At 43.7% G+C, this 26,122-nt stretch overlaps 1 protein-coding gene across 1 annotated transcript; it reads right to left on the bottom strand.

Annotated features, from left to right (window-relative positions):
* Positions 1 to 3,631: 3,631 nt before the first annotated feature.
* Positions 3,632 to 21,444, bottom strand: LOC109469503. Its single transcript, XM_019768029.1, has 4 exons — positions 21,181 to 21,444; positions 7,209 to 7,284; positions 6,038 to 6,194; positions 3,632 to 4,376 (listed from the first exon to the last, which is right to left on the bottom strand). Exons 1-4 carry the CDS (start codon positions 21,184 to 21,186, stop codon positions 3,989 to 3,991), a joined length of 627 nt encoding a protein of 208 aa, XP_019623588.1. The 5' UTR covers positions 21,187 to 21,444; the 3' UTR covers positions 3,632 to 3,988.
* Between the last annotated feature and the right edge of the window lie 4,678 nt (positions 21,445 to 26,122).

Raw genomic sequence — 26,122 nt, 5'->3', positions numbered from 1 at the left:
CTACCCCCACTAACCTCTGCCGCAATTGGACCCTCTCTGGCCAATGTATACTTCCTGGCCAATTTGATACTGTCTTTTCGTAATCTTCAAGCAGATCCTAGGGTGGCAAAAAGACAGTATAAAATTGGCGCCAGACAGTATCCATTGGCCAGAGAGGGTCCAATTGGCCACCCAAGGGTGGGGGAAGCGACAAAAAAACGGACCATATATATAAAAAGGTAACGATCATAGCCCATGAACCTCAACCAATGCATGTGTCCTGCTATGCTTTCCTTCTCTTCTGGGATGGGAGGTTTCACTCATGCTATCCATAGTTTTTCAAACGTCTTGTAAACGCCTTATTTTTCCATTGCAAAAGTGGCTGCGGGAATATAAGTTGTACCTAACTTGAGTTCGCAGTCGCTTAGTCCATGTCCTTTTATTTGTATTCATCACTGTGCTTCTGAATAAAAAAAAACTCTGCTTGGTGAGTACGGGGCAGCGCGGTTCCCGGGCGTGCCGGCTCGCTGGTACATGTGGGCCCCGTACGGACGACACCACGGGCCTCATGGGTTATTCCTCTAATAGAACGACTCATCCAACGTGCATCGACCCAGACGGCATCGGTTTTTTTTTAAGATTTCTTCCTTCCTTCTTGAAATCATCCGAAGAAGCTTGTGTGTACGTCTCAAGATCTTTAGATGTTTTCCTTAAGTTAATGAGTTACCTCAGAATTTGCGACAATCATGAAACGAGTGTGACTTGATCTGTATGTAAAAGACCGTTTTATAACATACGAATCAGAAATACGTGTTGAAAGTAGAGATCTTGTTTGTTCCATGGTCTTATCGACATATTTTCCCGTAATCTTGACGAATTAGGACGATGTAGGTTTTGTCGATAATTCCGCAGATTTGCTCGCATACCCCTGGGACTCCACCGGAAGAGAGAAAATCGGGAAACACTGGGGGAGACAAGATAAGATAGAGGGTTTTTCTGCATCATGGCCCATAAGTTCCGTAAGACTGTCGATAGGAACGCAGGCAGGGGTTAGTTGGTAACCACTACCTCCCATTCCCATGTGCCTTTTTATCACAGACGCTGTCAATATGTCCGGAACTCCCTTGTGATTATCTGCCAGGATGCCAACTTCTTCCATAGCTGCTGCCAACCGCATAAATATTCCAAACGTTTATTCTAACGGCGTTTGTTCAAACGAGTCGATATGGCACATAGCGATATGGCGCTATGGTATCGAGTGGAATATAATGCCACCAAGTACAGAGTAGAGGCACCCTTGCTAGATGGCTTTAAGCAACGCTTTCAGTTAGATGTGCAAAGGTTAGATGTGGCAGGTCGTTCGGTGTAATATAACGAGCTTCTGCCGTGGCGCGTGCCTGCGAAGCTGGTGTGTTTCGCCAAAGGGCGGTTATACCAGCTATACTGATACAGATGCTGGTGTGTTACACTGAAGGGTGGTTCTACCGGCTATACAGATACAGAAGCTGGTGTGTTACGCCGAAGGGTGGTTATACCAGCTATACAGATACAGAAGCTGGTGTGTTACGGAGAAGGGCGGTTATACTGGCTAGGAAGTTCAAGATACAGATACTGACTCTGATGTGTTGCGCTCAAGGGCAGTTATACCGGCAATACAGATATAGGAGCTATACATATACTCCTACATATACTACTATAAGTAGGGCAAGTACAATATTTGGCTTTGATTTAGCCCGTTGTTTGGAAAGATAACTTGATTTCTTTTCTCCAGATACTTGGCGTGTCCTCTTGTACGGTACTCTGGGTACCCGATTGGCGTTTTTAAATGGGCCTCTTTCAAGAGGTGGCACCTTAGTCGATATATCATTATGGAGCTGTCAGATAGGAATAGATTTTCAATGTTATTGTGTTGTCACCGCATGTACTACGAACAAATCCTGTTCGTGTAAGCACAATGTTTGGAGTGGCTCCGAGGACGAATTTACATGTAAGATTATAATGTTTAACACGGAAGGACACACCGGGTTTATCTGACCAAGTGCTGATCGGTGTCCAATCATTCCGCGCCACTTCTCTGCGACAGCTTTTCAATTTCGGCGGTCCGCGTGATAAATGTTTTTTTGGTTGTCTGCATGGCAATAAGTTTGTACATCTTCAATTATATATTTCGGGCGCTGTTCGTGGGAGGACGGGTGGCTTATGACGGATTACGGAGTGATGCTGCCGAAATTGGGCCGAATTAGAGATGAATAGAATATAAAATAGCGAAGGGCCGGCCGGCTGCTCCGGGCTCGTTTCTGCTCTTCGGTTTGATTTATGTTCAAGTTCTTTTTATTAAAAAAAGGGAATATAGTGAGACGCCCAGGCTGCTGTAAACTGTAGTGTAGAGTACGCATTGATTCATGCACTGGCAGCAGGTACGTTGTTGTAGTGCTATGATTTGTTATAGGAAAAACCCTGACCATCAAATTTATCTAGCGCCAAACCCATCACCGTTGGAACAGGCATAGATACAGTAAAGGTATCTTGTCAACCCGCCTTTTTACTCTCTCTGTTACTGTTAACAGCCGGATATCTTTCGATTATTCCGTGTTGGAAGGAAGTGACTTACGATCAATTTTTGCCTAATCTACCAAAAGCGTCCTATCGCGATTCCCATCGATAGTTTCATCGTGGACATGGACGGGGAATTTCCTCTGGTCCCTTGCTGCCAGTAGGCAGCAGTATCAACAGGGGCCGCATGGGGGCATTCGTGTTCTATTGGCACGCCGCAGATTCCGAAAGCGTATCCGAGTGGCGGTCAGTCTGTTTACACGGAATACGCAAGAAGATCAGTGGAATGTACCGAAATACAGTATAATTTGATGAGTAAACTAAGATAATGTACACATGGCCCAGGGAAGAAGACAACGCCAGAAAATACCTCTCTCCCCCTACCCATCTCCCCTTGTCTTTTCTGTACGTAGAAACATCAGGTAGATTAGCTACAAACAATACATTTTTAATACATTTTAAATCTTTTTTTATGTTGTTGTATCTGTGTAGCCTTCTAGCATGATTTTGAAAAACTAAAAGTTTGAAAACTCATAAATGTTTCTTTAAGCTCCAGCCATTAACTGCTCCATATCGAGAGCTGTTCCCGGAGTGTGCGGAAGGATAAGGTTAGTACTTACCTGCTGTGAGGTTGGTGTTGAGATATCACAGACCAGGAGCGCGGCGATACGGCCGAACACGCCCCAGGCACGACCTCTGAAGGGACACCTCATACGTCTCATAGCCTCCAGTGTTTGTAGTGGGATCAACGATACAACGTTTGGGGACATTCGGTTTATTTGGGCGAAAATGCAGCGAAAACTGCACCTTGGGCGTATTCTTCCTCTAAACTGGTGTGAACGCATTCTTTGCGATGGCACGATGTGAATGACCGAGCGTTCTTGGGATAGTTGTGCATGAAATATTCTTTTTTTATTTCTGTATATTTACGGCGTCTCTACGGTCGAAGCTTTTCAATAACCCATCCCTACATTTTCATATGAGCGGTACTAGTTACACGAAAAGTGTTCTCTTAAAATCTTAACTCCATAGCTAGTTATGCAGACGAAAATGAAGACACGGGTGAGCAGAATACACCGTACACAAGAAGTGTTTTATTGTTCTTTTTATTGTTCTACGGTCACTACGATTGGGCTGTACCTTCGCTTCAAACACAATTCAAGGCTAAATCTAGCACTATCTTCAAATGTAAACTACTGTATCCTTATAAGTACAGCTAGCACAATTCAGACTCTGTTTTTCGCTTCAGACTCTTCTTTTCTTTGGGCTCTGAAGAGAAAGCTTTGTACAGAACAGAAAAAAACAACGGCGTTTCTCTTCTCAGCGTTTTCCGACAGCAGCTTCAGTGACAGCGTCCGAAACATCAGGTTCGGTACACTGGATTTCAGAGACCTTGTGCTACACTTCTATTACTTTATTGCTCCTAGCTGTCGGCGGGAAAACACAAACAAAACAATTACCGTGCCCACTGTGGCGGCACCAAAGGTTCACCCCCCTCTCTCTTGTACAGGATCCACGCGTTAGACTTCGCCCTGACGGCGAACCCTCCATGTTTGTCCATGAAACGTTTGATCCTGGAAGCTCCCTGGTCGTAGTGGTCACTGTTGCTGTCCTCGTCACCTCCGTAGTTGTTGTCCTTGTCATTGTTGTTGTTGTCGCTCCTTCGTTTGTACAGGACCCAGGCGTTCTTGTTGCCGAAGGGAGCTCGGATCCTTGCGGACAGATCCGCCGAGCGGCTGGTGACCACCTCGTCCCGCGGAAGCTCCGCCTCTCCCCCGCTCGCCTCTCTCCGGGACGTACCGTCAGACACGTGCCGCGGCTCCGGTCTGCCGTCCTCATGCCATCTGGAGGGATAAAGATTCAATTCTCATTCAATTTTTTCTTCATCCCTCAACATAGCATCGGAACCTAGAGGTCCCGGGTTCGAGTCCTGACATGCCATCGATCTTGTGCCCTTGAGAAAGGCACTTTACACGACTTTCCTCACTTCGCTCAGGTGGAAATGAGTATTATATTGTCCCCTGTGTTGGTGGCGACATTAAAATAAGTTGAAAAAACTTGAGTGTGCCATCACCACGCCTTGTGATTACATGTTGGAATATTAAAAAAAAACATAGCAGACGCATGAAAGCGGTACGCTGAATGGCGTAGATGTTAATAATCATTACAGTTTCTTTTTAAGTCTAACGGGTTCACAGAGTTCACTGACGAAGAAACAACAAAAAAAGACGTCCTCTGGATTTGAAGACGGACTTACGTAAAAACGCCTGTCTTTGATCAGGCCATGTTGATTTGATTATATGGATGACATCCGCGCGCGCATCAATTTTCGGCCGTTTACCAAAAAAAAGTTTTCAACCATGCTGTAAATCGTACAAAACAGTTGTAAAATGAGCAAATATATACTGTAAGTTGCACAAAAAATATTGGAAAATAATAACAATGTCGTAGAATGACGAAAATGTAAAGAAATGAATTTGAGGAGTAGATTATTCGCCATACCATACCCTGTGTCATTTGTTCAACCTTCATGAAGACGTAGATTTCATAATGAAAGCAACTTTTCTTTTTTGCAAAACTTTTTTTTTATTCGCACGCTCGCATCAGTTTTGGGGTTCCCAGAGGATGTCATCCATATAATCAAATCAACATGGCCTCAGCAAAAAGTAGCAAGGGCTATATCATAGGACCTGTGGCCATGTCGGCGACAGCAGGAGGGATGACATGACTGACGCAAGTGTCAATTTGGAAACCAATTTCTCCCATCACGTTGCCGTAACGACGTCTCTTTCAAATGAAAAACACAACATACATAGCCCGGAGGAACGCTTATGCCATTAAGGCTAAATCGAAATGAACTTTTATAACCGCAAATACAAGGTCCCTAGTTTTTGATATCTAAATAGCAAAGGAAGATTGGTTTTCTTTGTGCAACTAGATAAACCATAAGCTACATCTGTTCTTACACTTACAGCTGTCGTAAGAAGCGAGCAGAAGTTGAATCTGTACATAGTACTACATTTGCTCATGTAGAGGATGTTAATGTAACTGTAGCTAGAACTGCTTTATCACCAAGGTCCGCACTTAGCTTGTAAGATCCTAAACGCACAATTAAGATGCCCATTCATTTTAAAGGCATCCAATGCGATTTCAGAGCAGCAAAACTGGAAATATTCTGAATAAAGAAATCTTTATGATATTGACAAATACTGCTTCATATTAGCACATTTCGATCATTACTTTGGGTACTTAAAACTGGAGAAACAAGCCCCAAGATGAGTCCTTTATTTTATAGGAGGTACCCTAAAATCAGCCAAGGGCCCTTCCAGTAACCATTTTCCGTCGGAATTTTGGGTATTTTACTCCATGATGGTAAATATACATTGGGATAGTGTTGTTCCACCTCAGTATGTAGATAAGTGACTAGAATATTGACTTTGACAAATCGGGGTTCCAAACCCTAAAAACTGCATTGGATGCCTTTAAAAAACTGTTGCCTCCCCACCTTGTGTAGTCTGCCTGTCGCAGTTTCCCGTCCAGTACACCGCTCCAGTCCGCGGCCTGATGATGGCCGCCTTCTCTCTTGTCTGCCGCGTGCGACGTCACGTACTCAGCCGGCACACCTCTGGTGTAGGGCGGACTGGGCTCCCAATTCGTCACGTCTTTTGCAAACAGACAGAATAAAGTTTAGTCAATTTTATCAAACACAACACCCATAGTTAGAATTAAAGGTAAGGTGGGTTCGTGTGGCGTAACGGCAGAGTGTTCGACTCTGGTGTAGGGCGTCCGGCCAGGCGGACTGGGCTCCCAATTCGTCACGTCTTTGGAAACACAACAGAGTAGATTCTAGTCAATTTTATCAAACACAACATCCATATGTAGAATTAAAGGTAAGGTGGGGTCGTGTGGCATAACGGCAGAGTGCTCGACTCGGAACCAAGGGGTCCCGAGTTCGAGTCCTGACATGCCACCGATCTTGTGCACTTGGGAAAGGCACTTTACACGACTTTCCTTACTTCGCTCAGGTGAAAATGAGTATTGTATTGTCCCCTGTGTTGGTGGCGACATTGATATAAGTTGGAAAAACTTGTGCCGGCACCACGTCTTGTGATTAGATGTTGGAATATAAAAAAATAGATTTTAGTCAATTTTGTCAAGCACAAGATTTATAGATACAGATAACGGTAAAAGGTAATGGCAGTCCCATAGCCTTGTTGAGGCCGTAAGAGCAGTGGGTTGTTGATCCACTGTGTCTAAAGAGCCCATTCCTCTCCTTCCACCGTCGAAACAGCCATACGTCAGTTTTTAGTCAATTCTATTACGCACAGCACGCGGATTTAGCCACTTCGCTCTCTTACTCTTTTGTCATCCTCAATTGAGGTGAAGCATGATACTTTTTCGTTAGCTACCAGTACAATGCGGCTTCGCTACAGCTCGTCTCAGTATTCAGCCAAACACCGGGTCACACTACTCTTCTCGATATCAAAAGTGTGCTGGGTTCTTTTACGTACAAAAGTTTGACGCTATTACAATTAAGGGGCTGCCGGCTTTACGTCCCCATCCGAAAAGACGATGCGACTCGTTTCCAGTCATGTCTAGACCCAGATTTAGCAACGGCATAATGTCGAAGATGGAAAAAGTTAAGATGTGAAGTTGAATCTCAAGTTTGTACTTACGTATGTCCCCGGCCGCACAGCTGTCCACAGACAGGCCTCCCAGAGACATGATCAGTACCCAGCACATGGCAGCGGCCTGGAGAGGGCAGAACAACGGGAGAAACATGTCGTAAAAGGCTTTCTTAAACCTGGCGAGACCCGTGTGTGTACAAACGGTTCTCAAGTTTTCCGGTACTCAATGCTCTAGGTGAGATTGAGTTGGAGATCTATGTACGCGTCTTCTGGTACTTAATTGCTTTAAGTGTGATTGGGTTCGTGTGCTACATGCCCTGCAGCACGTCTGCACAGTATGATCCACCTGGCGTGACGTCAGATGTCGTATGATGACGTCAGAGGACGTATGATGACGTCAGAGGTCGTATGATGACGTCAGAGCACGACCTTCAATTTCGTTGGTACTAAAATAATAATAATTGTACGCAAACGGTTATCAAAGAAAGCAAAACGGAAACCGACGCCACACGCTACATGAGCTATGGCGCCAGTTTCTTCTTTAATGTTTCATGCACGACAACATCTATATTAAACAAGAGAACGAGAAATACCCATGCCTTCAAGTACCAGAGTTATCAACCAAGGATTGAGGTGTTCAAGAATTCATTATTTCCTAGAACTATCGCAGAGTGGAACTCGCTATCACCAAGTACAGTAGGGGAATTGTCATTAGATAGCTTTAAACAATGTCTAGAGTTAGATGTTCAAGGGTTGGGTGTAACAAGTCGATCAGTGTAATGTAGCCAGCTGCCGCCGCGCCGCGTTCCTGCGAAGCTGGTGTGTTACGCCGAGGGGCGGTTATATCAGCTATGCAGATACAGATATCATTTTATTGTTGTAACGTCTTTCTAGTGCATTGTACATTGTACATCCCTGCATTAATATCCCTCCGGGAATGAACGTGCAATAATTAAAGATTCATTATTTGCCTAAGCTATTCATAGAACCAGACGCTAGAGTATGTAGGTCCCTACTACATGATATCTGCGATGAGGACAGGGACTTATTCTACCCACCGCGCCATCCCTCCGCATCGAAAACACTTCAAGTATGACGGAACTATCATCTCCCAATCTCCATTTATATCCACTACAAGGATCGTTCAGCAGACCCTGCAGTGTTTAACCATTGATCTGATAGGCTACTCTCCAAGCAGAGGTTGTGGGGAATGATCGTTAGGTTTTTATATATGGCCCTTTTTTGTCGGTACCCCCACCAACCCGTCGGTGGCCGGCGACCTTCTCTGGCTAATGGATACTGCCTGGCCAATGCATTTGATACTGTCTTTTTGCCACCGAAAGGGGTCTGCTTGGAGATTACTGATAAGCCCCCTTCTATCGAACTGTTGCAACAGAGCAAGATACCCTAAGCTGACATGGGGAAGTTTCCATACAGGGTGAATGGATATGTATCAGATTCAGATTCAGCGTTATCTGTCTTGGCTTCGCGTGTCGACATTATATAAAACCTGCACATGGAGTGCGCCAACATTTGCACAAAGAGGAATTCGGAAATCCATAAACCACATATTGAACATATTGATTGCAGTATCAAAAATTTACACGGTATTTATAGAACAGTACAATACAATAAATGGGGACATTAGCTGTATTTACGGTAGAGCTGTTTTAATGATTTCGGACTAAAGGAGAGTTCATGATCATGTCTTTTAGTTTTACTTCTCTGCCCGGTAGCGACCTTTTCTTCGAAAACTGTAGCAATATAGTCCTGATGTGGGACAATGAACTAACTCAATGGATAACTACTGTCCTGAATAATAAAGTTCTGAGAGTTGCTGTATCATATCTCTATCTCCATAACCCGTTGCAAGTATATATCGTTCAGTAAGGCCCCCACCCCACCATTTATTTGCAAAGCTTCTTCCAATTTTGCCTATTGAGCCCGATCAGTAAGGCCACGGCGCCCCGCGTCTGGTATAAAGAAAGTTCCGAAAAATAAAGTTCTCAGAGTTGCTGTATCATATCTCCGTCTCCATACATAACCCGTTACAAATATTGTTCATCAACAAGTCCCATCATTTATTTCATACGTTTCTTTATCGAGCTGATAGAATAATCTCCAAGCAGATCCTTTTTTCGGTGGCAAAAAGACAGTATCAAATTGGCCAGGCAGTATCCATTAGCCAGAGAAGGTCGCCCGGCGGCCACCGACGGTTGGTGGGGGTAGCGACAAAAAGGGCCATATATAATGCTGAGGTCACATTTCCAAACCGGGGCCCGCCGGACAATCGTATGGAACGAAAAATATTGTATTAACGACAACAAAGCACAAAAACGATGAAAAACATTAATAATTGAACTATTTGCATATATTCTTGATAAAATTTGTTGACTTTTCGTTAATCGGAAGAGCCCGGTCGGGCCCCGGCTTGGAAATGTGACCTCAGCATAAAAAGCTAATGGTAATTCCCCTACAACCTCTACTTGGAAAGTACTGATAGAAGTCTTCCCATGTGAACAGGATCACACAGGGCAGGGCGCCCCGCATCTAGCTCCGACGCGGAGTCACCTAAACTTAAATCACAGTCTAGACAAATGTCTTGCCGTTACAGGTGTGCATTACGGCCACTTAAGGGCGAATAAACCTGGTCTAACCACAGACACAGGACGCGCCTGCTGAGAGAGATTTATCAGCCTTCCGCTGCCCTAACAATTAGAGAGATTAACCCTGACCCTAATCCCATATAGGGTAAGTACCGTCAGGTCTTTAAGTTTCAAGTGGTATCAATCTAGCTCCTTAAGATCGGGACCCAATACATCGTCTTAAACCTACCACGGATTCTTTAAAGCTACCACTGTATTCCTTGTGTGAACTGGTCATGAAGATCTAAATCGTGTTGTTTAAACGATCATAAAAGGAGATTTGGAAGATAAAAGATTGCGTGATTTGAATTCAATTTCTGACAAGTGTTTCCCACCAACCTACAATCTACAGGCTTTCAAATCAAACGTTCACCGCCATCTCTTGACATAGCCATGTTCTCTCATCTTTCTAGTTCAATGCCGAGAAGTGGTCGTATAGGCCTTGCATTGAACCACTCCGTTAAAAAAAATTGAATTGGAAAGCAGAATGCCTGGTCAATAGGCAGGCCCCCTGCTTCCGGTTTGGTTTCTATGGCGGGAACGTCTTTTTTTATTTCGATTTATCTATTTTCACATTCGCTACACAATAGTGAGGCGGGTGTCAGAATGCGGTGGCTATTAGTCGTTAATATGGTATGTGACCCAGAACCTTCGTTTTACGCCGCTAAATTTTGCAGGCTTGGCAGGTGAGCAACAATTCGCCCTCTTAATAGAACTACACAAACCATGTATTATTAGCTCCGTACGTTCAAAAACCATGATGAGAATTTGCCACCTCAGGTGGTACCGATATCTCTTCTGGCCCATGGACTAATACATCTACAACTGCCTCAACAAGCGAGAGAAGTTTAACCTGTAAATAGTAATTCACATTAATATGTATAGTTTTAGTAAGATACTAATGTAATCTTTACCTCTGCTTTACACATGACCTAGTACCTGTACTTAGCCAGTAAGAGCAAAAACCTACGATAAAGGTCTTTCATTCATTCATTGATCCATTCATTCATTCATTCATTCATTCATTCATTCATTGATCCATCCATCCATTCATTCATTCATTCATTCATTCATTGATCCATCCATCCATCCATTCATTCATTGATTCATCCACTCATTTATCCATTCATCCATCTATTCATCCATTCATCCATCTATTCATTCATTCATTCAATCATCCATTCATTCATCCATCCATCCATTCATCATTCATCCATCTATTCATTCAGTCATTCAATCAATCAATAATTCATTCATTCATTCATTCTTAACGGTGTATATAGGTTCGGAGAGACCTTGGCTCAGCGCCCTGTTTTTCCTGCTCCCTGTTTCACTCGCCCTCCTGTTCCACGGTTAACGAAAGCAAACGGACCTACAGAGACCAATTACCGACCCCTCATCTACTCCGAGCCGCGAGAACTCACAAGTCCGAACCCGGCTAACGAATAACAAGTCTTCTGAGGATTAGGAATGTAGGAGATGCCTGATCGCTCAAGTGGCAACTCTGAAAGATTGGGTTTGAAGTTTTGGCCGAGATTTCTGGTTTATAGAACGAGAACTCGGTTTTTCATGAAGAGTAATTTTACTGGACACTATCAGTACACGGGTCAACAAGGCAGTCGAAACTGGTAGTATATGACCCACAAATACAGACGTTATACAAACATAAAAAATAAAGAAATGTAACTGTAATTCTGAAATTCTAAGCGTACTGTTCAATCACTCCGGCAATGTGAATAATTTGATTAACCTAGACATCGTCGCCTTTGTTCCCGAGGTTCCCATATGGCCATACTCAGTCCCTATGTTTCATTTTTAGGGAGCTAGTATTGGAGCCCACGACACGATGCAACCACTGCCGAGCAGGCCCCATGACTTCTTATCCCTTGAACAAACAATGGACTTAAACTTGGACTTTGAAATTATCTTGTATGTTGATTTTAGGCTCAAATTTGATTTGTAATATTTAGAACTGAGACATCCTGTTGTATGCGCAGTTATGTCATAGTCTTATATGACGGAGTAACAGTAAGTATTGGAGCCCAGCAAACCAGTAGGATGGCCCATGGTGCAACCGTCGTTCTATTGAAGATGATGCTTATAACTTAAAACAGGTGTGTCGAGCAGCTAAAGCAGAGGTGTAGAACTTGTACCTATCGGCCACGGTACTAATAACCCAACAAGACATAGATACTAGTGATTATAGCCTGGTTTCGTTCTCAGCCTGTGTTGCAGACAGTTGTACTGAAAAAAAACATGAGCCAGATTTTCTTGTGTAGCTGTACTGTTTGCTCATTTGTAAATCCGGTGTTACATATGACTGTTGTTGATATGTTTTTCATCTTTGTGGCTACAATTCCGAAAAACAATATTCACCTAATCAGTCTGAAAGTTGATGGTAAAACAAATTGCCAATGACATAATGGTGACTCGTCTAATCGATGTTATAATGGAAGTAATGGTTCAAGACAAACAAACGTGTAAATGTAAGTGTAAATGTCTCTCGGATGGAATCAGGAGTATCACAGCCAATTATGTATCTAGTTTGTTTTCTGTACTTTATCAGTTTGTTCTGTTTTTTATCATTACGACTCCATGATTGAACCTAAGTTAGTTAATACCTATTCTTATATTATGTATGTGCAGGGAGCGTTGAAAAGCGCCAACATTGGCGATATGCTAACCCTGTGTGAATAAATAAAATGAAATGAAAATAAGATGACCAAGGAACAGCTAGCATGTCGGCCAGACAGAAAGGTTTACGTGCTTCTCACCATGCAGCAAACCCCGCAGTACATGTACCAAGAAACTCGTTTTCATGCAGACCTACCCTTCATGAACCTATTGGACACCCTAGACCTTCTCTAATTCCTGAAGTTTCAAACGTTCTCCGACATTTTAACATCAATGGTAGATGTAGTTGAACACACGCCACTACCAGTGGACTAGCTCCCTTCTGAAGTGATTGCAAGACTGCGTGGCCCAAGGGCTATAGAACCGGAGATGGGCGCCGCCCTACGGAAGGACTTTAACTTTGACTCGCTTTCAGATTTGGGTTAAGTGAAGTTGAAAACACTTCTTCCCAATGCCGAAGCCCGTAATTCTTTGTAATACAGTTGTCAGACACGTTACGGAAATGCTGTGAAGTGGCTTGGGGCGAGGGAAACTGAAAAACTTTGGCAGAATGGTAGTCAATATACCATGACCAGTACCCGGGGAGTAGTCCCCCCGTGGGTCCACACAGCCAGGAATTCTCTTCACAGCGTTAGACTGTGCGCGGCGCCACTGGTCTTTACTTTCTAACGCTGCAGTCGGCCAGGCATAGAAGAAGTTAACAGGCATGTCCTTTCAGAGTAGATTCTTTTCTTCACAGTTTCTACCCAACGCTGAAGGCGTGATTTAGCGGGTGACGCGCAGGGAAGTGGCTTCGTTCTTTACGGCGAGAGAAAGGCTTACACCAGGGCGGACTCCTCTTCTTTTCGTGATGGTCTCCCTCAATCATCCAGTGTCATTTCCACCGTGCGGAAGAGCACAACTCGCTCCGGGCCAGGTATAATTGGGTCCAGTGGTGCTGGCGTGTTTCGCGGTGATACTCTCATCTGAATGCCGGCTTAGGGTGTTAGAACACACAGACCTTCCAATGATGAATTGTTTTCCAACTTTTGATGTGGAAAAATGTAACAAATCGTACCTAATTCAGGGGGATGTGCTTCTCGCTCCCCCCCCCCCCCTGCTGTAAAAGAATGGGAAATAAAATATGAATGAATGAACCTATTGGACACCCCAGGCCTTCTCAACATTCTTACGTTTCAAACGTCTTTCAACATTTCAACATTTACGCAAGAAGAGTCCTCTACACAAGAATCATTTGAACCAGTAATTTGTTTCTTGTGACCCATAAGAATTCGGGTGGGCAAAACTCTAGTACCATGTACTCTAGTAACCCTTGTATTCCCCTGAAACATTTAAAGTAATGTAGTTTCTACAACTGTGGTGGCGAGTCAGAATCACGGTTGGCACACTGTACGGGACACGGTTAGACAAAGATAATTTGGTGTTTCATCACAGACAAAGACGATAACTTGGTCCTACATCACTAGTTTCACCACTGCTATATTCTCAGTCCCCATGTCGACACCTGCTATTCTTGAAGCGTGCACATACTACATGTATTAGGCTCAACCCTGTAGCTCTGTCAAAAAAGTAACACACGTAATAGAAAATAAAAAGACCAGGTGAGTACTGCAGTGGACACTTTGCTGTGCGAAGGGTGAACAAACGTACAGAATATCCGGTCGGCTTACTTTTTAGACGAACACATTAACATTAAGTTATCATATCGATTAATTTTCTCGGCATTTCAAATGTACTTTAAAGTCTGTTTCTCGGTATTAAACAACTTTTTCATTTCCTTTCTCCAGGAGAAAAACATTTAACGTTCTGTCTACACGAGCCGCTACGTTTAACTCTTTCTGCCATCGCGCAAACGTTTGGTCCAAAGACCAGACGACATCAAAGCAATGATTCCAATCACCATCCGCAATCAGCTGCTGTAGAAAGTAATTGAAAATCGGGCGTTGAAAGACATCGCCGTTGGGCGTTCTTTTGCTGGTCCTCCTACAACCAGGGGCCCAGGTTTGTACCCGCCAAGGTTTTGTTTCGTTTTGTTCGGCAATCTTAGTTGTAGTAGACCATACAAAAGTCCCTGTACTTTGGCGAGTCAATAAAGAATCTAAAAATCTAAATATTTCTTCCACTTTATACACTGAATTCAGAAGCTGTTGGTAACCGGTGTGCATGGCGAATTTTCCAAACTTATGCCTCAGAGCAAGGACATTGTACAGATTGTCCTTGCTGAGAGGCAGAGTGGATGCGTACAGCTCTCAGCAGTATGTCCAGACGTCCCCCAAGCAGCAATCTAGGTAATCATAATCAAATAACACTACTGCAAACTGCAGCAAACCTGGGTGTTCTTGGTTAGAATCACACCCGCAACAGTTGCATTACTCTCCAAGCAGAGGTTGTGGGGGAATGATCGTTAGCTTTTTATATATGGCCGTTTTTTTGGTCGCTAATCCCGTCGGTGACCACGGACCTTCTCTGGCTAATGGATACTGCTTGGCCAATTTGATACTGTCTTTTTGCCACCGAAAAAAGGATCTGCTTGGAGATTAAGTCATATAAACACTACTACAAACAGCAAAAAACATTGACAGTCTTGGTTAGAATCATACCCACACCAGTTGCATTACTCTCCAAGCAGAGGTTGTGGGGGAATGATCGTTAGATTTTTATATATGGCCGTTTTTGTCGCTACCCCCACCCGTCGGTGGCCGCGGAGCTTCTCTGGCTAATGGATACTGCTTGGCCAATTTGATACTGTCTTTTTGCCACCAAAAGGGATCTGCTTGGAGATTAAGTCAGATAAAGACAACTGCAAACAGCAGCGAACATGGATGTTCTTGGTTAGAATCATACCCACACCAGTTGCATTACTCTCCAAGCAGAGGTTGTGGGGGAATGATCGTTAGATTTTTATATATGGCCGTTTTTGTCGCTACCCCCACCCGTCGGTGGCCGGCTACCTTCTCTGGCTAATGGATACTGCCTGGCCAATTTGATACTATCTTTTTGGGATTAAGTCAGATAAAGACTACTGCAAACAGCAGCAAACATGGATGTTCTTGATTAGAATCACACCAGCACCAGTTGCATTACTCTCCAAGCAGAGGTTGTGGGGGAATGATCGTTAGCTTTTTATATATGGCCGTTTTTTGTCGCTAATCCCGTCGGTGGCCGCGGAACTTCTCTGGCTAATGGATGCTGCTTGGCCAATTTGATACTTTCTTTTTGCCATCAGGGATCTGATTGGAGATTAAGTCAGATAAACACGGATGGATGTTCTTGGTTACAATCACACCCGCACCAGTTGCACATACACAGGATGTGGCCGAGTCTTTTGGGACGTCGCCGGATGCTTCACCCAAATCGAGTCTGTCTCTTCCACTCCCGGTTCATCATCTATAAATTAACACACTCAGCTCAAAGCAGCGTCTCCTGCTAGCTTCAGTGTGCACACGCGTGTCTGCGCGAGTGTCTGAGTTAATGAACGTTTCTTTGCGCCCTAGCTACGAGGAGAAACACAGCGTTCTTTAAAGAAGTCGCCCACGCTCTATCCGAGTTATCTTTTTCAATCAGTAATATCAGTACTTCTTTTGAATGCACAGCTTCTGTTCTTCTATTATTCAACCGCTTGTAAGCAGCACTCTCTCGGTAATCTCTTTAAACGGCGTAATTCTTGATGACATGTGAAGATTTCTTTTGCCTTGATGATAAATGAAACGCACCGCTTTCCAATCTATCATCAGCTCGCTTACGAAATTAAGAATTTACCGTTCCAACTTGCTTACGTTAGATTCTGAATACGTCTGGCATATTGTCGATGAATGATTGTATTTTCATTGTTGTTTTTTTGCTGTTTTCTTCATTCACATACATTTTTTTAGTATTGGGCTAGTTGCTTATATAACACCTTCTACTCAAAAACATACAACGAGTGTCACAAAATACTTGCATAATTACAAGGTTGGTAAAACCAAGATAAATACAAACATGACAAGTTGGTGATCTATCAATTACGAAAGCTACCCGTACAGTAATTTTCATTGTTGGATTTTAAGTTGCCTTTGGGAACAAACCTTCGAGTCAACGCCAAAAGAAGCACCCTAGAGTGTTCACCTGAATAGATACATGTTCCATGATGCATACTGATCTCCTTCAGTGCCGGGTGCGGCATCAGTGGTGACAGCCGCGCCCCTACCGTCATCAATATTTAACCAATCAATATATCTTCTTTCTTACCGAGCTTTAAGCATAAAATCTTTGCTTCAGCTCTGATAGCTAAACTTAGAGGAGGTTCTGTACTGAAATCGATAGTTCTAGACATTTCCGTAGCCAGAATTTGAACCATAGTCGTTGCAAAGTGACTTGCCGCAGCTTTTCGAGGACTTGAAAAATGTTGCTTTGGTACAGTCGAAGTTCAGCACCAAGGAGAGGACCCGGTCACACGCGTTGTAAAATAGATCGCAAACTGAGAGCGTTATTGGGTTAGACGTGCATATGTCTTGAGAAAATCTTACGACGAACTACGACAAATGCAACCGCGCTGTTAAGAACAAGGAGACTTTGTTTTATTTTGACTAGTTCCACGCACTGTTATGTTTAAGACATGCACAACACACATGTGTCAATGTGTCATTTTTGTGCGAGCACACGATCCAACGCTTCTATTGATTTTGGTAGGGAAGAGAGGTTTTCTCTGAAAATAAAATGTCAATCGCGTTCGCAGATGGATTCATCGTGATATTTGCGCGTTCATCTGAGCCATTTTAATGATTGAGAAGCGGCTATTGCACACGCATCAAAGCTGCTTTTTGTGCCAGGGTACTCCGTAAATGAACAGCATGAGAGCTTCGTGCATGTTGATTTACTCCGTACGCCAGAACTGTCACGATGTTTTTATTTGTCACGGTGTAGAAATTTGGCCATAAATAGGCCACTTCAAGATTTTTTTAACCTTGTCACTGTATTTTTAGATTTCTGTATATTATGTTGTCGTCTTTGTCACGTGCATCTATGTCTATGGGCTCTGTCTGAATTAAACAATGAATAAATAAATAAACATCGATACGATACGAAACTAATCGATATATTATTTATACGTCCACTTGCTAAAATCAATTCACGTACTTTCTTCAGGCAAAATAGTATCGACGTGTTTTATGGAAAGATCGCTGTGTTTTTTTCGTCTGCCTGTGACAACGAAATTGTTGAGGGATAAATTTTGGAATTTATTTCTACAAATTTTGAACAAAAGTGCCTTTCTCAAGGGCACGACATTAAGGCCTGTTTGGGATTCGAACACAAAACCTTTAGATTCTGCGTCAACAACTCTAACCATCAGACCTGCGATAATTACCAACTATTTGATAACTATTATTGCCAGGGCAACATAACATAACAGAGCGGTGCAGTCTCCCCAGTAACCAATTAAGAACCCCGTAATCTGGCGTCGTGCCTGCCACAGCGCCCGGTAACCATGCTGGGAACGTTAAAGGCATCTAGTGCCGACTTCTCAAAGCCGATATTTTAGTCATTTATCTACATACTGAGTTGAAACCACACTATTCCAATGTATACTGACCCTCATGGACCAAAAACACCCGAAATTCGGACGGAAAATGGTTACTGGAAGGACCCTGGGCTGATTTTTTAGGGTGCCGCCCGGAAAATAAAGGACTCATCTTGGGGCTTGTTTCTGCAGTTTTAAATGCCTAAAGTATGAAATGATGATTTAAATGTTCTAATGTGAAGCAGTACAAATGTTTGTGTCAATATCACATAGATTGCCTTACTCAGAATATTTCCAAATTTACTTCCCTGAAATCGCATTGGATGCCTTTAATAACGCCTGGGATTAAAGATGTCACTTCTTTTGCAAACCCCACGCGTGTCTGCGGGTTTTAAGTTCTGGCTTTTAATGTTGGGCTTAAATTTTGCACTGATGACTTATGATTCCTTGTATTGGATCAGAAAAGTTTGAATTTGAATCATTCAAAATAGGGGAAAAAAAAACGTTCCACTGCAGTACCAAGGAAAGACGCCAGGGGGTCCAAAATCTTATCATTTCTTTCTTAGGCCAAGACCTCACCACATACCAAATGGCATAACAGTTAATGTGAATCTTTTTTAATTATGTTACGTGTTATTCAACCACATAGCCATAAGCACTACCGAAAAAAAGAAAACATTCCTGGCAATACCACAGTAACGTATAACCTCCCCTTCATGGCAGATATGAAAAATTCAAAGAACACATATCAGGCATTTGATAAGCCAAGATCCAATTACTTAGAGGGACTCCTGTATTCATCGCACGCTAAACCTTCATAATCTTCCATCGAGCCTTCATCTGACCGTCCCAGAAGGCAGGGCTATCATACATGTACCAGGACAGTGGCGAGCCAACTGTGATTGGCGTTGACTACTTTCAACGTATCGGTCTTTTATCTTAAAGACATCCAACTAGTGCAATATCAGGTCGGCAAAGATGGATTTTCAAAGTCAATTTTCTGGTCATTCAAGTTGAATTAAACCTATCCCATAGCATACTGATATCTGTGAGGCAAACATGCGATATCTCTGACGGAAAACGGTTGTTTGTTTTGTATCGGTTGAGTTCTAGCTATTTATGGGTGTTTTTTTTTAAAGATCTACGATTTTTAGCTTCATCTTGTGCGAGCAAGGGAGCATAAGTACGGACATTTAAAAACTGTTATATACCAGGTGAAGTAACTAACATTGGAATTAATAAACAACAAAATTAATTGCCCAAAAAAATGAAGCGACGCCTCACGTAGCTTGCTTTTGTGTGCGCCAGGGCGGTGGCCGATTTTTTTAATGAAGACAGGTCTTTTTGTAGATTAAAAAAACTGGTTCCGTTTTGACAAAAACTGGGTCACGAATTCCATTATTGCTGATAAAAGTGACCATTTCCGAAGCTTTGAAGGCGATGGAAGCGAAATGTGCCGTTTCACATACCTTTGAATGACAGCTAGAGTCATTTTGCTAATCATTTTGCTAATTATCGGTACAGCTTAAGTGAGCCCTTGTGCCATATGGCTAGCCTCCATAGCATGCCAAAAACTGGGTATTTTGGGGGTCTTCATGGTCTTTGGGAGCTTTTATTTGCTATTTTCTGATTGCATATAGACAACATAGCAGGCCTGGTTGAATTACCCCCGTTTAGAACTGGGCTAATCAGAAAACAGCCGAAGACCACCAAACCCCCAGTTCTATAAGCCTGCTACAGAGGCTACCATATGGCACGGAAGCGATGGAGTTACGAAACCAGATAGCTAGAGTCTATCAGGATCCTTGAACAGATATCATTAATAGTTTTAGAAAACTCCAACGGGCGAAAAAAAAGCGGTGAAATATAGATGTAAAACTGGCCGCGAAGCGCGGAAATGGGGTTGTGAATTTTTCAGATTGTTTCAGACGGAGATCTGCGATGTCGTCAGCGTCTACTGGAGACGCGCGACGCCGTGTTCGGGTTAATGTGGTGGAAATGAACGTCTATCGATTCAACAAGAATGTGCTTTTGTATGAATACATCCGCGGGATTGTATGATATCTAGGCCGCGTCATGTGTCAAGAGAAGTGCGGCAATGTGTCATCGTATTAACCTGGTAGTTGCTTCTTTCGAGCTGGTGCAGTGATCGAAAACAGGACAAAAGCGCAGAAGGACGGACCGTCCATCGCCCGTCTTTGGCGGACAATTTTCGCTTCCACTACCGAGGGCAAACACCTAGTAGTTGTAGAATGATTGAACAAGAGAAGAAGACTGCTTCTTCCTGTCCGTTAAGTCCTAATATCCATCAGAAGGCTAAACGATTGGAAACACTTCACTTTGCCCGTTCCGATCCCCGTTTTCTAGTGCGACGGCAGATCGACAAGACCAGATAGATGGCATCATACAAAAAAAGAGATGCAGGCAGAACTCCAACCTTCATCCATACGCGTTTTAGAGCAATATTGAAGACAAGATACCCCGAGACAAGAAAGATACAAGAAGAACTCTATCCTTCACCCGTTCGCGTTTTATAGCTAGCAAGAGACGACAAGATTTCCCGAGCCAATACAAAAAGATACAACAAGAACTCTAACCTTCATCCATAAGCGTTTTAGAGCAGGACAAAATTTCATCAGACAAGAAAAGAAAAAAGAAACCCGGGGGCAGAAGTCTTACCTTCGTTTTATGGCAATATTGACAAGACAAGATGTTTTGAGACAAAGAAAGATACCAACAGAACTCATCATTTGCCCATTTGCGTTTAACAGAAATCCCGCAGAGAACACAAGATTTCCCAATAAAAAAAGATAAACTCTAACCTTCATCTATAAGCGTTTTACAGCAGGACAAGATTTCATTAGACAGAGAAAAAGAAATCCGGGCGCAGAAGTCTTACCTTCATGATACGCGCTTCATAGCAATATTGAAGACAAGACAAGATGTTCTGAGCCAATAAAAAAGATAGAACAAGAACTCTATCCTTCGAGCCAACAAAAAAAAGATACAAGAACTCTAACCTTCATCCTAAAGCAGGACAAGATTTCATCAGACACAAAAAGAATCCTGGCGCAGAAGTCTTCTTATCGATACGCGTTTTATGGCAAAATTGAAGACAAAATTGAAGATGTTTTGAGACAAAGAAAGATACCAGCAGGTGTCTATCCTTCACCCGTTTGCTTTTCAAGAGACGACAAGATTTCATCAGACAAAAAAAGAAAACCTGGCGCAGAAGTCTTCTTACCTTCATGGTAGCGCGGTGCTCTCTCTCCGGCAGTCCGCAGCAGAATGAGGTGTGTGCACACCTGGCCGGGCAGATATCCCTTCCGCCGGCGCGGGCTCAGGTCCGGCCGTGACGACACTAGCGCGTCAGGGGACGGCCCCGCGAGCGCGCGCAGCCCCACAGGTGGCTTCTCCGGGGGCAATTCTACAGCTCATCAGCCGCTGCAGCGGTAATTCCAGCTCTCATCAACGGCCAATTAATTCTCCGACTGACACGTTATTTCCTCCTTTTGAAACGAGCGAATGACATCCGCGCCGGGGAGCCTGTGTGACCTCCGACCTCACGCGTTACCTATGGGATGGCGGGAGTTTGTAGCCGGGGAGTGAGGCAGCCGCAGGCAAGTTCGGTCTTAAGAAACAAAGAAACGGAACTTGACTGATATCGCGGGAAGACGTTTGGTGAAAGAATAATACGTCGGATGAATTTTCCTCGCTTGAGAAGAAAAGGTCAAAGCACGTAACTCGTTCATCACGGGAACTAAGTTCGGGCGCCGCTGACGAAACTAAGGGTCACAACATTTACCAACAGTTTGATAAATCGTACATAATTCTCTCCTCCCCCGTCCGAATTGCTGTTATAAACTCCCGGTCATTTGATCCGGAATGCTTACATTCAATCGACTCATTTTACGCTTGGCTGATGTGAATCTGTCTTCTTTAATTGTTCCCAAAGGACAGCGGATTTGAGAAGAATGTGCAGCGATATGGATCTACAATCAATACCATAGATTTAGCTATTTTCGTCAGTTTGTGTGTTATTCCTTCTGGGGACTTTAAGAGCTCGGCTCAACTATGAAAGAGGTGCTAGTGTCACGGAAATGAAAAGTAACCTACAGCGGGTGTCACTGGAATACAGAAGAAAGATGTCCATATTATGCATGATGTACAAAATGACGAATAAACTGGTGGACGTCCCAATTGCTATGTACCTAATACCAGCCCAGAAGAGAACAAGGAATAGCCATGCCTTTTCTGGAATTCGCTGTCACCAAGCACAGTAGGGGCATTATCATTAGATAGCTTTAAAAAATGTCTAAAGTTAGATGTTTTAGTTAGTTTCAGTTTTATTGCAGTCAACTTGCCTGTACAAATAAATTTGTGCCATGAAATACGTTGACAGTTACATCAAAATGCAGTAAAAACACTGGGCTCTCAGGAACACGATTTAAAACGGTACATTATTATATTAAAAACGGACATTGTTGTACATATATAAAAACAGCTAAAAAGCGAACAAATATAAACAGCAAGTACAAAGTATATCAGTTCTCATCGCTTAGCTCATGTTGTACAGCTTAATGGCTCTGGGGAAGAATGACTGTTCATGTCTCTTAGTACGGCTACGTGAAGTCATGACATGTCTAACTCGTCGGAGGTCATAGCCACTACGCAATGGACAGGATATAAAACAGTTCAGTGGGTTATCCTTATCATCTAGGATACTCCGGAAGACACGTAGTGTTGCCTGGTCACGCCTGGACGCCAAGGTAGGTAAGGAGTTCGTAGGGATGCCCATGATTCTGCAGCAGCGCTTTTGTACTCCTTCGAGAATGTGAGTCAGACGAATGGGCAGTCCTCCCCATACAGGACTAGCGTATTCCAAGATCGGGCGGATGAAAGACAGATATATCTGAGTGAGTACTGAGATGTTTAAGGGTTAGGTGCAACAAGTCGATCGGCGTAATGTAGCCAGCTGCCGCCGCGCCGCGTGCCTGTGAAGCTAGCGTGTTACGCCGAAAGGCGGTTATACCGACTATATAAATACAGATACAGCTATATTTCTTCACACGTTGAAGCCTGTTGTATAGGCTGAACGGTGGGAATTTTAACTGTGCCGCAGGGAGACATTGAGAGAACCCGATTTGTAATCGGACGTGGTCTCTACCAGACCATAATAGGAAATAGTAAAAATTGGCCAAATCGACAGAACAACATGCTAGTGTAGTTAACCGACCACAGGAGCACACTCTGTGGGCTACAAGGTGTACTCCAATCGCCGACTAACTACCCCGGCATGTTGTTCAGTCCATTTGGCCAATTTCTGACATTTTCCAGCAACACTTTGAAGTCTTTTAGAGACTAACCGGGGGTCCGTGAGTGCGTCGTGTTTGTATATTGATAGTATCCTTGAGTTGTCACTGGAGGTTTCTTATGATCTCAAAGCAGATCTTTTGGTGGCAAAGTCGTAACTTAGGCCACGGCAAGTAATTTTTATGGAAGACATCAGCGCGCGCATTGATTTTCGCCTGATTTTGGAAAAAAAATAACAAGATATTTTGTTGCTCTCTGACAGTGGTTAACATGCCGAAAATGGGCAAAGATGTCTGTTGCCATGCCGGAATGTAGATGGCAGATAAATATGAAGAGAGGAGACAAGACATGGCTGTGATTTATTGTTTTGTCTTTTACTTTGATTCAAGATATTGGCTACTGCCTTACGTCTTTGGCTACCGAGAGAGCTAGCTGCTCGGAGACTCACATTTTGGACCACACAGCAGCCATGTGCCTAGAGACGACTCCCAACGCGCGAAGCATATTCACTGCAGAGCCAGAGTATAACCTTCACATTCAGACTCCTTGTCTTGCTGTAAACTAGAATGTCCTTGCTGTAAACTAGTAAAAATTGGCTGAATACGGAGACAGAGGTCGCCCCAGAGGTAGTTACCCAACCAACCGCTGGGCTAGTTCTTTTCTTTAGGCAGTTTCACGGCAGCCCTGTACGTTCTATTGGTTAGCCTCCGTAGCAGGCTTATAGAACTGGGGGTTTGGTGGTCTTCGGCTGTTTTCTGATTAGCCCAGTTCTAAAAACTGGGGTAATTCAACCAGGCCGACTATGTTGTCTATATGCAATCAGAAAATAGCACATAAAAGCTCCCAAAGACCCTGAAGACCCCCCCCCACCCACACACACACAGTTTTTGGCATTCTATGGAGGCTATCTATTGGTATGCTTGGTTCGGCCTGAAACATTTTTCAAGGAGCTCGCAGCACATGAAAAGGGCAGCTCGTACGTAAGAGAGATGTACACAGAGACAGGTAGTTGGCGCTGGCTGCGTTAACCCATGCTCGTGAGCGATAAGGGTGTGGTGTTGGTTTGATCCCGTTCTCTCTTGTTACCAGGGGGTCACGCCCTCTACACCTGAGGCAGGAGGGGGAATTAATTGCCTGGGAGAGGCTTTGTTGACGCGCTAATCCTAGCCTCCACCAGACTCCTTTGCGGGCTGAATAAATAGTAGAAATCGGCCTAAAAAGGGGGATTTAATTGGCCAGAGGAGTTGGCCGGCCAGAGAGGGTTCGTGCAGGCAATTGGACCCTCTCATGCCGGCCAACTCCTCTGGCCAATTAAATCCCCCTTTTTGGCCGATTTCTACTATTTATTCAGCCTGCAAAGGAGTCTGGTGGAGACTACGCTAATCCGCAGGATCCAGCTAATTAGCCGGGCCTGGCCGAGCGGGGGGTCGGGAAACGAGCTGGGACTGTAACCTCTAACCCAGGCTTTTCAGGAAATAGGCTAGAGCTGGGACTGTAGCCTCTAACTCATACCCTCCCAGCAGAGGTAAGAGAGCCAACCCGTAAAAAAAGTGCAAAAAAAGCGATAAAAAACACTCCAGAAATAAGCCAAAACCCAAACCTCTGCTTGGAGAGTATCTAACTTAGACTTTACAGGAAATAGGGTAAAGCTAGGCTGTAACCTCCAGCTCAAGCATATTACTAGTATGCAGTTTACTTTGCCAAATTAAAACGGACAGATAAGTGTGTATTTTAACGCAGTATGAGAGCTTATTCCAGGTTCGTTGACTGAGGAAAGAATTCAGCACCAAGGACAGAGCCGGTATGAAACCACGGTTATGGCGCGGTCCCGTACGTTGCACGATCGTCATACTATAAGTATCAGTATAACCGCCCTTCGGCGTAACACACCAGCTTCGCAGGCACGCGGCGCGGCGGCAGCTGGCTATATTACACCGAACGACTTGTTACACCTAAACCCTTGAACATCTAACTCCAAACATTGTTTAAAGCTATCTACTGACAATGTCCCTACTGTAATGTCATCGGTGAGCTCTATGCATGCTTCGCTGACATGTAGTGAACCAAGCAGCGCTTGCAACGCTGGGGAACAGAGAATTAATCAGACTATGGTTTGATGAGTTCCCTGGAAATGTTACCAGTCAGACTGAGCACAGCAGAGCGCCGCTGCCCCGCTGATACTGACCGGACGCGACGTGGCTTTGACCAAAACAGTTCTATGAAATACTTGGCTAGAGCGACGCTTCATCTTTTACGACATGAATGTCATTTTCACCATGATTGACTTCGGTTCTCTTCTCGTCGCCTCCCCACTGATACTGACCGGACACGGCGTGGCTTCAGGTCTGCATCCAGAGTCACGTCAGGACCCCGGTGTGCTCAGGACGGGGTGAAGGACGACAACATATGCCATTTATCTATCATGGCTCAGATATGAAGACAACCCAAAACACTATGTTCTAACGTTACATATATTTACCACCCTAGAACAAACAAGACGTATACAATACAAGTCTTTTTTTTTTCTAGAAAACTTACAACACTGCAGCTAATCATAAACTGTACTGACTGCTTTACTGATTACTTACTTTAATAGTTAATTATGTAATCACAACCTGTGAAGAAAAATGGTAAACAAGGACTTCACTATCAGCGGAAATGATAAGGAAAGACAAGTTTGATCATGGAAACTTGGTTAAGTGACCTGTGTATGATTCCAAATTGCCTCATGTTCTATTTAGGTCCAATTAAATATGTCGTAGATCCCCCCGGCAAATTTACACCATGTAACATTGCAATAGCTCAATTGGTAGAGTGCTCGCTTTGTAACCGGGAGGTCGTGAGTTCAAACCCCGGCCGGGTCATACCAAAGA

The sequence above is a fragment of the Branchiostoma belcheri genome, unplaced genomic scaffold, assembly GCF_001625305.1.
Source record: "Branchiostoma belcheri isolate BF01 breed outbred unplaced genomic scaffold, Haploidv18h27 scaffold10, whole genome shotgun sequence".
In the NCBI taxonomy this organism is placed as follows: Eukaryota; Metazoa; Chordata; class Leptocardii; order Amphioxiformes; family Branchiostomatidae; genus Branchiostoma; species Branchiostoma belcheri.
The sequence above is the reverse complement of the archived record's forward strand: the minus strand, read 5'-3'. Positions and strand labels throughout refer to the sequence as shown.

What these genes read in the sequence shown, in the direction of transcription:
- LOC109469503 (XM_019768029.1), bottom strand. An exon ending in CTGTGCGGCCGGGGACATAC is followed by an intron (nt 6,195 to 7,208) that starts GTAAGTACAAAC and finishes TGTTTGCAAAAG; the next exon opens with ACGTGACGAATTGGGAGCCC. An exon ending in CGACAGGCAGACTACACAAG is followed by an intron (nt 4,377 to 6,037) that starts GTGGGGAGGCAA and finishes TTATCCCTCCAG; the next exon opens with ATGGCATGAGGACGGCAGAC.